Source organism: Rhinatrema bivittatum, chromosome 1 (genome assembly GCF_901001135.1).
Source record: "Rhinatrema bivittatum chromosome 1, aRhiBiv1.1, whole genome shotgun sequence".
NCBI classification, from domain to species: domain Eukaryota; kingdom Metazoa; phylum Chordata; class Amphibia; order Gymnophiona; family Rhinatrematidae; genus Rhinatrema; species Rhinatrema bivittatum.
Window position 1 is genome coordinate 161,723,107 of NC_042615.1, and position 12,105 is coordinate 161,735,211.

General features: G+C 42.3%; 1 protein-coding gene across 3 annotated transcripts in view; it reads right to left on the bottom strand.

Annotated features, from left to right (window-relative positions):
- Nucleotides 1-12,105, bottom strand: part of WDR19 (WD repeat domain 19) — a 410,737-nt gene that overhangs the window by 354,229 nt on the left and 44,403 nt on the right. For all 3 annotated transcript variants that reach the window (XM_029589326.1, XM_029589343.1, XM_029589335.1), the window contains exon 5: nt 2,126-2,241. In XM_029589326.1, the coding sequence (XP_029445186.1) occupies nt 2,126-2,241 (116 nt within the window). The remainder of the gene's footprint in view (nt 1-2,125; nt 2,242-12,105) is intronic.

The following is a 12,105-nucleotide window of genomic DNA, read 5'->3' on the forward strand; positions in this document are numbered from 1 at the left end:
TCCCTCGGAGCTCGGCCCAGTCATTCTCCAGCACAGAGTAAGATGCCACCGATTTCCTGGCGAACGGTCACCGTGCTGGTGACAATAATTGCCACGGTGCTTGGCCCGGTCTTTCCCCAGCGCCGAGGTGGATGCTCTCATTGTCTCGGATGGCGAGTGGTGATGGACTGTCACCATGCCTGCACTGCTCTTGGCACTGTCTAGTGCCCTAGGATGATACGTGGCTTTGGTTAAGAACCCAAAGTATAGAGCATTTTGTTTAGTAGAGGGCATTGCTTTTAGGTGCTCTGGTAGTATTGACGGTATTGATGGCGGCATTGAAGGCTGCATCGAGGGTATCGTTGAAGGCATCGATGGAAGTGTCGATGACATGGGCGGAGCACCAATAACATCAACGGAAGAACAGATGGCATCGGCATCGACGAGGGCATCGACGGCATGGATGGAATCGACATGGGCATCGATGGCATAGATGGAATCGATGTGGGCATCGATGGAATTCATGAGGGGATCAATGTCATCGATGTAAACACCGATGGCACTGACAGAATTGATGCGGGCATCGATGGAACCGAAGGGGGGCATAGATGACGGCACCGACAGTATCGATGGAGGCATCGACCACAACCAACACACCGAGGGAATCGATGGAGGCATGGATGGAATGAAAGTATCGATGGCCTCGACAGCAGCCCTGGCAGCAACGGTAACCGTGGACGTCCCTATCCCTCTAACCCAAATAACCCGGTGAAGGATCGCAGGAGGACACTCGCAGGCTTTGTGGGGCTGAGAATGAAAACATAGGGGGAAAGGAGGCCGCAATTCGGTTGGTAAGCTGGGGAAACAGTTAGTGAGGTGACAGGAACCGACCGAAAAACAGAGCATAGTACTCACCAAGCGTCGATTAAATGTACGTGAAGGGAGACGTGTGTAGGGAAAAATTATTTGTGAAGTAAAACTTCAAGTGTTTCCGTGAGGAAACGTTGTGAGAAATTTCTCACAGAGCTCCTGAAAGCGATGCTAACTGCAGCGCAGAAAAAAGAAAACTGAAGGGAGACCCCTGTGGACACAGGGATAATGGCATGCTGGGCATGCTCAGTGCACTCAGTGTGCCAGTCAAAGCTTTCTAGAAACTTTGACAGAAAGTTTTCCGTGATAGGGTTCCGTCCAGTGACGTAACCCATATGTGAGGACTACCATCCTGCTTGTCCTGGGAGAAAGCAAGTTTTCTTACTGTAAACAGTGTTCTCCATAGATAGCAAGATGAATTAGCCATGCTAAATACTCACCCATCTGCTTGGAGAGTCGACTACCTAGCTAGACTTACTCTAAATTCGACTGAGGGGCTCACAAAGCAACTCTTACTTGCTAAAGAGAGCAATAGTTCTACGAGCTAGGAGAAGAAGGTCTGTTTGGTGCCATCAGATGTCATCACCCACTTGTCATAGGTAATTCAACCTGCTGTCTATGGAGAATACCATTTACAGGATGCAAACTTGCTTTATTTCTCCCTCTGATGGTCCAGTTGTTTTTTTCATGGTGCTTTCTATGGCATCTTCTGGATCTCTCTTTGAGCCAGATGTACTAAATATTTTTCCAATAGACACAAAATGGGGAAAACCCTATAGTACATCTGAATACTTATGTACATATTTCTTGCATTGCTACATAAGTTTGGTTTAAATGGGGATGCAATTATTACTGCAGCCATGAGCTGTTTTAAGAATCTCCAAGGTTATCCTTCAGCTATTCATTCTGCGTTATACACATTATGTTTATTTATGTTTATTATGCATTTATGAGCTACCTATACTGAGGCCCTAGGTGACTTTGATAACATTAGATATCAGAGGGACTCCAGCACAAATGTTTAAGGACAATCTGCAGAGCTGCATCCTAGTTTACCTAGATCCATCATGTTGACAGTAGCAAAATATTTAAAGAGATTAAACAGGGAAGCCAAACCTTTTTATTACAACAATACTATTGGTTTAACTAATATCTTTCCTTGCTGTAATCATCATCTCCTAAGAACAGAGATAGTGGATGAAAGATGTGCCTTGAGGCACCCACTTTAAAGCTGTGTCACTTCTTCAGGCAAGAACACTTTGGTTTGCTTACTTACCAAGCACAGGAATCTTGCGAGATGTTTGAAGGTTGTAAATAAGTAAATTGCCCTTAGCAGTTCCAACAGCCAGCAGGGCTCCAGCTTTGGACCAAAGCAAGAAAGACATCTGATCCCTTCAAAACAAAAATAGCTTAAAAACTAAGGGATAAACAACAGTTCTGAAATGTTTCTCTATGGATGTATAACATTATAAAGACAGAGCTATATACTCTTTTGAAGAGTTACATTCTTTGTAAATTGAAGCATATTAGTAGTGCCTTTATCCAGCTACCCTCGAAGAAACTTCTGAACCTATTAGAAAGCAGAATCTAAATCATATAGATAAATAAATAAGTTGCTGTGGGGGCACACAACTTACTGATAATCCTACACGGTCTGAAGTGCCACTGATGAGAGAAAGAAAAATTGGTTCTTACCTGCTAGTTTTCCTATCCCAAACCCTACCCTTCCTACCTCTTCCCTTCTCCTCCCTGACCCCTAATCTAACCCTACCTATCCCTAATTTTTTTTATTTGTTACTTACTGCTGGCATGCGCTTCTCCAGGACAGCAGCTAATGGTGCTATCCCGACCCACCCCATCCCCGCGCCTTTGGAAAGCCCAGCACTTTGGCACATAACAGAGGTTATGCATGTGGCCAAGCCCTTCCAAAATTGCGTGTGGTGCGCCCAAGGTCCAGCCATGTGCGTAACCCCTGTTATTTACGCGCATGGCCCTTTCAAAGTCGGACCATAAAGTTTTTATGATATACATCTTGGCTTGGGTTCAGGTCAATACTGAGGGATTGCAGGTGGCACACCAGGTTATATGGCAGTGTCAGTAAAACTTACTCTGTCTCAATCTGCTGGAAGGGAGGCAAAACCCAGGAGTCTGGACTGATCTAGGTATGAACAGGAACACAAGTTTTTCTTGCTGTTTGGTAAGCCCTAAATCCTGGATGTGTGGTGTACAAGATGGGGTTATTAAGTAGAGGTTGGCTTTATGACACAGTGGCAACAACATGAGCTGCCATCAGTTTGACCCAGGTCTGATTTTCAAACCTGATTCCTGCTCCTTGGACTGGCATGGGCTAGAGATCAGCAGAGGCAGCATTAACAGTCCCTAGCAAGGAGGAAGTTTCAATTAGTGCCCAACAGAGACATTTATGGATAGGTTTCAGAGTATCCATACTATATTTATTTATGTATTTAGTTGTTGAGTTTTATATACCATCATTTGGTAAAGACATCATAACGGCTTATAAAATTTAAATTGTAACTCTCTTAACAATTGTGGAAAAAGTATAACAATGTACATATTAAACAGAGGTTAAACATTTCAAGTCCAGAAAGTATCATTATGTAGGAGGAGGAGGGATTGTTTGTTCTGGTTGGAGAGAAGTTATTTTGAGGTTTTTGAATGAAAGTTAGATTGGGAGTTAGGATGTTCAGAAGTATGAAGGTCAGTGTAGAATTTGCGAAACAGCAATGTTTTTAGGTCTTTTTTGAACGTTTTGAGGTTGGATTGGGTTCTCAGATCTTTAGGTAGGGAGTTCCAAAATTTAGGGGAGGCAATGGAAAAGGCTCTTTCTCTTGTTGTTGTTAGATGCGCATCTCTGATGGGGGGGATGTTTAATCATCCTGAGTTGTTTGAATGAGGTTTGAAAGTGAGTGATTCCATTATCTTTTAGTAATTGGCAGATGGGGAGAAGGTATATGTTAAATAGGGTGGCGGATAACGCTGATCCCTGGGGAACTCCAGTGTTGAGGTTGATCTTTTTGGATGGGTTATTTCATAGGCAATCACAATCTGTGGTTCCCTCTCTAGGGCTATTATGGCTAAGATGCAGAGAGAGAAATGGAGGAAAAATGCAGGACAAAAATATGAAACTGTCTATATAAAAGTTAGCCAGCTAGCACTTATCCAGCTAACTTACATGGGATATTCAGCATCATGACTGGTTTGCTGAATATCCTTGTATTTGGCACTACTTGGCTGGATGAGTTATATCTGGCTAAGTTAAACCTGCTCTATGGCACAGAATAACAAAGACTACACAGTAACTCAGCCTGAAAATGCACTCCCCCTCCCCCCAGAGAAAATTACCCCTTTCCAGTGGGTTAAGTCAGCAGTTGCCAATGAAAACTGCCCAGCACATTATTAAACTCTCTTTTTTTTTTCTAATTTTTAAGAGAAAGGCAAAAATTAGAGAGGTGGGTGTGAAGGAGAGAAATGGGAGATAATTTTTTTTTCTTCACAGAGGATCCTTCAAAAGGTATAAAAAGATACCTCACCCTCCCAACTTTACCGAATCTTCTCTGGAAAGGCTCGCTGAACTGGTAACACCAGCAGTAAGAAAAGGGTCTAAATTCTCAAACAGGAAGAGAATAAGCGCAAGTCTGGGAGACAAATATCCCTCTGTGCCAAAACTGTACATTTTGCTATCTGCTGATGACAGAGAATACTGGCTTTTGCTGGAGCTGTACCATGGTAACAACAATGATGATGTCACAGTAAAAGATGTGTTCTCTGCTCCATCTGCTAGCAGGGGAGATAAACCCATGCATCTGGACTAGTGTAGCCGAATCAAAGGAAACTCAATATTTTCTGTTTCTGGAAGCTCCAGAGACAAAGCCATTCAATTATTCTTTTGAGATGGGCAGATTTTGTGCCTCTTCAAAGAAATGGACATAGAGAAGACATTGGTTAATATATTCTGACCTTTGGGGTGGGTAAATTGAGTAACTACTAAAATACAATGAAATATATTGAGTCTAGAAAGTTGTAGGCTCCAAGGCAGCATAGTTTTAGAAAGGAAGACCATATGAAACAAATCTGGTCCATATTTTTGACTAGATAATCAAATAATTAGACTGGGATAGGAGCTGGATGGTGGTATACTTGTTTATTTGTTTAAAACATTTTTTGTCCGCCTATATCTCATTCAAGTTTTTGATATTGTTCCACACAGGAGGCTCATAAATAAGTTGAACAGCCTGGCCACGTGGTTTCCTAATCTGGCAGAATTAGAGCAGTTAGATGCAAACCAAGCTGGGTAATAAAGAGTTCTCATTTTTCAAATTATAGTTACTTCAGAGGCTTAAACCATTTTTGTCTTTTTCAAATGTTATCGGGACTGGATTATTGCAACTCTATTTTATATGGGCCATCCTGATAATGCAATCAGGTCCTTGCAGATGGTTCAAAATGCCACGGACTAGGATACACCTTTAAGATCATATAACCCTAGTCTTAGAATTGCATGGCACATAAATTCAAGTTTGCTACAATTGTGCATAGAGCTTTGAATAATTGGGTATCTTTATGTATTTCTTCTGTATTAAGAATTTATCATTCAATGTGCACCTTGTGAAATAGCAGTGAAGTTGGAGATTCCTTTTCCTAAACTGGTTCATCTGTGTGAGATTTGAGAGAGGGTGTTTTCAGTGCCGGGACCCACTCTGTGGAAACAATCTTTGGTCAACTGAATGTCATAAGCTTTTGAAAAACACCTACAAATCGTTTTGTTCCAACAAACCTTTGAAGCAACAGTTTCATATTAATTTGCAATTTTATTAGCTCTGGATGTGAAGAATGATCATTTTTTATGTAGTATTTCATTTTTAATTATGGATGTTTTTTGTAACTCACCACAAAGAGAAGGAGTGTGTGAGAAATACATTTCTTTTATTACCATTATAATTAATTGGGTCAGAAACTGGTTGAAGAATAGACAGAGGATAGTGGTAAACAGAGTTCAATCAAAGGAAAGATGGGGACCGAGCTAATTCTTGACGGTGGGGTTAAGGCACAGTGTGAATCTGATCAAGCAGGGACCTACCCTCTAGAGCAGAACTTTCCAAAGTGTGTGTCGCCTGCAGTGTGCCGGTGTGTCGCGCAAGCCCAGTGCACGTGACAGGGCGGAGCAAGGAGAGGTCAGGGGGAGCCAATGCGGCCGCCGGTGGACCTCATCCCACTGGCGGCTGAGTAGTTAAGCATTGCTGTGCTGTGCCGGAGACACACAGCAGGAAGATCGGCAGGGCCGTGGTGACGTCACCACGGCCCGAAGAACAAGGTCACGTCTAAATGTGCAGGTGCTCCTCTTCCTTCCTGCCTGCGCAGCCCCAGAAGAAAAATGTTGCCAGAGCTGCGCAGGCAGGAAGGAGGAGGAGCATCAGCCACGTGGGGAAGAGGAGCAACGTTGTTGCAGCGGGCTGAGAAGGCGGCCCGGTAACAGGGCCCCCACCGTGGATTGGCCCGAGAAGATCAGGGCCGCCGCCGCGGACCGGCCTGAGAAGATCAGGGCCGCTGCAGAGCCCATCCTGCAGCGACCCATGAAGAGGAGGCCCAGAGGTAAGAGAGAGGCTGAGGGCCCGTAGAGCGTGTGTATGAGATGAGTTGAGAGACTGTGTGCGTGTATGAGATGAGTTGAGAGACTGTGTGTCTGTGTGTGAGAGTGAGTTGAGAGACTGTGGGTGGGAGTGAAGACCTGAATGTTTGCAGAGACAGCATGTGAGAGCCTGTGTGTGTGTGAGAGAGACAGCATGTGGCAGTGAGAGCCTGTGCTTGAGCAAGACAGCATGTGAGAGTGAGAAAGCCTGGGTGTGTGAGAGTCAGACAGCATGTGCAAGAGAGAGACTGTGTATGAATGATTGTATGAGAGAGAGAGCATGTGAGAGTGAGAGTGTGTGTGTGTGTGAGAGAGAGAGAGAGAGAGAGAGAGAGAATGTGAGAATGAGAACCTGACTGTGTGTTTGAGGGAAGAAGATAGATGGAGGAAAAGAAATAGAAAAAAAGACAATATGAAAGGAATTGGCAAAAAAAATAAAAAAGGGAAGGTAGAACAAAAAAGCCTGTGACCAACCGATTAGAAAACTAAGATCAGACAGCAAAGAAAAAAAAATTACTTCTTACTGATTGGCACATGTAATCTTTGGTAATGTGCCAGAGTAGCACTTTCTCTATGCAGATCTCACAACGTACGAGATCAACATGGAGGAAGTGGAAACCCACGGGGCCTGCACAGAGGAGGCAGCAGAATGGGCTTCAGTGCCAGTAGCAGCAATCAGCGCCTCCCCAATAGCCATGTGGCATCAGTGACAGTGGCAGCAGAGGAATGAGAGAGGCTCCGAGGTTGCTGGCAAAAGAAAGAGAGGGGGTCCGCCTTTAGTGAGTGCATGTGTATGAATGGGAGTCTGTCTGGGGGTGTATGTGTGTGTGTGTGAATGCATGGGTGCCTGCCTGAGGGTGTGTCTGTGTATGAGAATGAATGGATGTCTTCCTGGGGTTTGTATGTGTGAGAATAGATGCCTGCCTGTGTGTGGTGTATGTGTGTGAGAGAATGAATTGGTGCCTGCCTGGGGGTTTGTGTGTGTGAGAATGAATGTGTGCATGCCTGGGGGATGGTGAGGAAGTGGTTTGAAAATGAATGTGTGCATGCCCGGCGGATGGTGAGGGAGTGGTTTGAAAATAACTGGGAGCTTGCCTGGGTGGGTGTGTTTGTGTGAGAATGACTGGGAGCTTGCCTGGGTGGGTGTGTTTGTGTGAGAATGACTGGGAGCTTGCCTGGGTGGGTGTGTTTGTGTGTATGAGAAAATCCAGGAGAGTAAGAGTTTGTGTGGGGTGTGTGTGTGGAGGGGGAGAGAGTGTCTTAGAGCCTGAGAGTGTGTCAGTGTCTGGGAGAGTGAGAGTGAGAGGTTATGGTGGGTATAAGAGCATGAATGTGTATGAATGGGACAGTGTATGTGTGAGAGAGAATGGACATGTGAGTATGTGTGAGAGAGAGAGGATAACCTCCTAATCCTTGACAATATCAGGGTGACTGGAAATCAAGAGCTTCCACGTATGGACAGCAGGGGCTTTTTAAAATCCTTATTAGTTTTAATTATTGGGTGTTATTTGATATATGTGCTGTTTTGAAATATTTTATTGTTGTTTGGGAAATTGTAAAAAATGTATATGATTTTAATTAACAGAAATTCTATTTATCAGTAGTTTTAAAATATTCTTTTATTAGTATGGTTTTACTATTATAACTGATGCTTTATGCTTCTTGATTTTATTTGTTTTATGAGGAATGGTGGTTCTGTTTTTCCATTGTTAATACACAGAGTCTGGCTTCTTGGGGTTTCCATTTCAGTTTTTGTCTAATTTGTGCGCCTTTATTTTGTATTCTGTATTTGGTGAGGGTCTGTCTCTGCTCTGTGTGTGTGACCATGATGAGAGATTCTGCTAGCATAGGGATCTATAGCAATCTGGTTTGTTTTGTTTCCTCAGTAGGTGGTGTATTGGTATTCTAGGACCCAGTGTAATATTTACCCTTGCTTTTTCACAGGTAGGGTTATTGTTGTTTGAGTCCTTGGTGTTATTACTGTTATGTTACAATGGGATTGCAGTATAGATTTTGAGTGTCTTTTTTGCGGGGTTTTATGTTAGTTCACAATGTGCCTGGCAGTGGAAGGTGTTTGTGCTGCTGTTACTGTGAGGTGACACCAGAATTTGAAAATATTTTTTAGTATGATGAGCTGTAAGGGAAACATCCAAGCTCCATTTTTTGGGAGAATTTCAGTGGATGCACAGAATTACAGAACTGGATGTGCAGGATTTATATTGACATTCTGTCCCTTCCTATAAATTCCAGACTTCACTCTTATAGCCATATAGAATTAGTTGAATGAGGCTGTCAAATAATTTTATAGTGTGAAACTGGCCAGCTTTTTTAAATTACGCAGAAGACCCTTTGGACTTTTTTATTAACACCAAATATTCAAAAGCTGTGTTCATCCCATCAAGCTCATATATCTCATTAAAGAGGTAAATTGAATAACACAATAACTTTGTTTTATTATTGTTACTCATAAATTATAACAATAACATTAATCTTGGAATATTATATATTTTTAATATAAATGAAAGGTTTTCACAAGATAGGTTGTTTCGTGAAACATTTTGTTATGTATATATTTAAGGAAACACATAAATTGTCGAAATACATTTCGTTCGTTTAACCTTTAACCTCTGGTTTGCTAGTAGACTGAATTACTGTGTCACGAAATTATGTTTGTCTAAAAAGTGTGTCACCAACATGAAAAGTTTGGAAAGCTCTGCTCTAGAGGTTGAAAAGCCAGTGGGGGAGAAGAGAGGGCAATGGATTGACTGCCTCCTCCTCCTTCCCTAGAGATTAAGAGAGGTGGGAGAAGTTGACCTGCCCTTGTCTGTCCCCCTCCTTCCCCACACAGGTAAAAAAGCAGGTGCAAGAGCACTGCCCCTTTAAGGGCTCTGGATGCTTTGGCAGCCTCCATAGTTGTAGCACTTGCCAGCTAATGTATTTTTTTAACCTATTTCAATTGGGATGGTGCCTCAGCCAGCAGCCTGGGAGAGCAAGGCTCTGCTGGCCCTGAAATGTATTTCTAGCTGGCTGCTAAAAAGGGCTGACAGAAAAAGTAGGGAGACCACAGGGCCAATAGTGGACTACGAACCTAGAAGTTTTGGCTGTATTACAGCGCCATGAACAACAGCCTCATGGAATAGGAGGGGAGAAAAGAGACTGCAGCATCAGGCCATGGACACAGCCAGCCCAAACGTAGCAGCAGTAGCATATTGTACAGCCCTAATTCCCCTCTCCCAAGGATGTCCCTGGGTGGAGAGGTGGGGATGTCATCATTGGAATGCCTCAGGAATCAGTCCTGGGGCTGGTTCTGTTCAATATTTTCATAAGTAGCAGTAATTTTGTTATAGTTATGATAGTTGATTGATTTTGATTGTTAATATTATTACCCTTAACATAAGGCTTGGGGGTAACCTGCATAGAGCAGCAGTTACTACCATAAGAAACTTGCTGGGCAGATTGGATGGACCATTTGGTTTTTTTCTGCTGTCATTACTGTGTTACTATATATAAGTAATATTGCAAGAAGGTTGGTAGAAAAGGTTTGTGTTTATGCAAATAATAAAAGATCTGCAAAAGGATAGACACTACAGATGGAAAAGAAAAAAAGGCATGAACTAAGGAAATTGAAGGAGTAGTCAAGAGTTTGGCAGCTAAAACACTGCTGCAAATTACTTGTTAGAGAAAGTGATTTATAAAATCAATATAACAAAGGCATTTAATCCAACAAAGTATATAGTTTTGCATCTGTAAAGCAGAAATTCAAGAGAACAATACATGATAAAAGTGAGGTACTGATGTGCACAAACAGAACAAAATCTCAGTGTAATTCCTTGTGATAATCTCAATGAAGCAAAAAAGTATGGCATGGCAGTGGCATGAAAGAGAATAATGCTAAAGTGTATAGGAAAAGGATATTACAATTGTGGAGGAGGTCATAATGCTTCTATATAGGTCATTAGTGAGACATCATCTTAAATTATTGTGTCCAGCTTTGAAGGCCAAATCTCCAACAGGATATTGTGGGAATAAGCGGTGATTCCCACAGACCTGGAGACAAGCTAGTCTGATTCCAGCCTTTCTTAAAACAGTAGATCTTTATTACAGCTTCACACATACACAATAGTAAACTGTCTTCCCATCAGAACAGTGTACTTTCTTTACTTACAGTTCAGTACTGCTTCCCTCAGTACTCACAGTTCCGCTTCATCTCAGCTAAGTGTTTGGACAGTGTTACATTACAGGAGCTGCCTTCCTCCTGGAGACCTGGGCCTGGTCTGGTCATCCCACCTGAATCCCTGCTCTTAATTCCCCAGTCTCTGGTTATGCCCTCTGAGCTCCACCTGACCCATAGGATCACACACACAGAGCATACTCTCCTTAGTGGATTTAAGATGGACCAGGTGTCTAGCCTGGACTTGCACAAGTAAATAGGGGAACACTAGGGGCACTATCTCACAGATATAAAAAGAAAAGAAACAGTCCAGAGAAGGCCTACCTAAATGGAATGCGGTCTGGACCAAAAGCCCTATGAAATGAGACTTAAGGTCATAAATATGTATATCCTACAGAAGAGAGAAGGCAAATATGCAAAGGACATTCATATACCTCAAAGGTACAAATAATGTATAGGAAACAAGCTTTTATTAACGGAAAAGAAGGACTAAAGCAAGGAGTTATCATACATAGCAAGTAACTTATGGAAATATTGCATCACAAAAAGAATGTGGATAAATGAGCAGGCTCTCAGTGAAGGTAATGGAGATAAAAACAGTAACAGAATTCAAGAAAGCATAGTATTCTGCCATAGCAGTATATGTACATCTGTTTCTTTATTACACTGTAACTTGCATCAACTTATGATATTGCTTAGTTCAGACTCTCTGCATGTGTAGCGCTCCCTTTCCTGAATGGTTTTTCTGATTGGATCTGTTCCTGTTTGTTCCCTCTCTGTCTGTGTTCTTTTGCTTCTTCCTATTGGTCTTTTGCCCCTAAGAATTCCTGGGAGACTTTACTTCTTGCAAAAATTTCAGATGAGAATAGGTTCTTGGCAACTAGTAGCTCTCCTATATCCTCTACATGCTCCTACAGGCATCACTCTTTTTACCTCTACTTCCCATCCACTGCTAGTCCCTGCTATACACTAGCAGTTACAGCTCCTTTACAGCTACAGTTGCCTGCCCATGACTAAGCTTTTAGAAATTTTCATTACAGCTGTACCAGGTTTGCTATCTGTGCGGCTATCTTTGATGCCATACCATTCACCATGAGTGTATTTAGTATTCAATAAATATTTTGGTATAAACATCTGAATTTTCTTTAATATTTGGAAGATGGGAAAGGAATAAGGTTTAGCTGACTGTTTAACAATTCAAGTAAAGGCATCCAAATTGTAAGAACAGGACATATGGGATAAGTATAGAGGAACCTTAGAAACAAGAAGGCAAGGTTTATGCCTGAGATCGAGTAGGCTCTGTGGTACTGCATCAAGAACAAGTAGATTCGATGGGTTTTGCAATCTTTATTTACTACTATTTTCTCTATTTCTATATGTTTGGAACCAGCCATGCGGTTTGTTTTCAATTTTAAAATCTGATTGAACAACAGTGCAG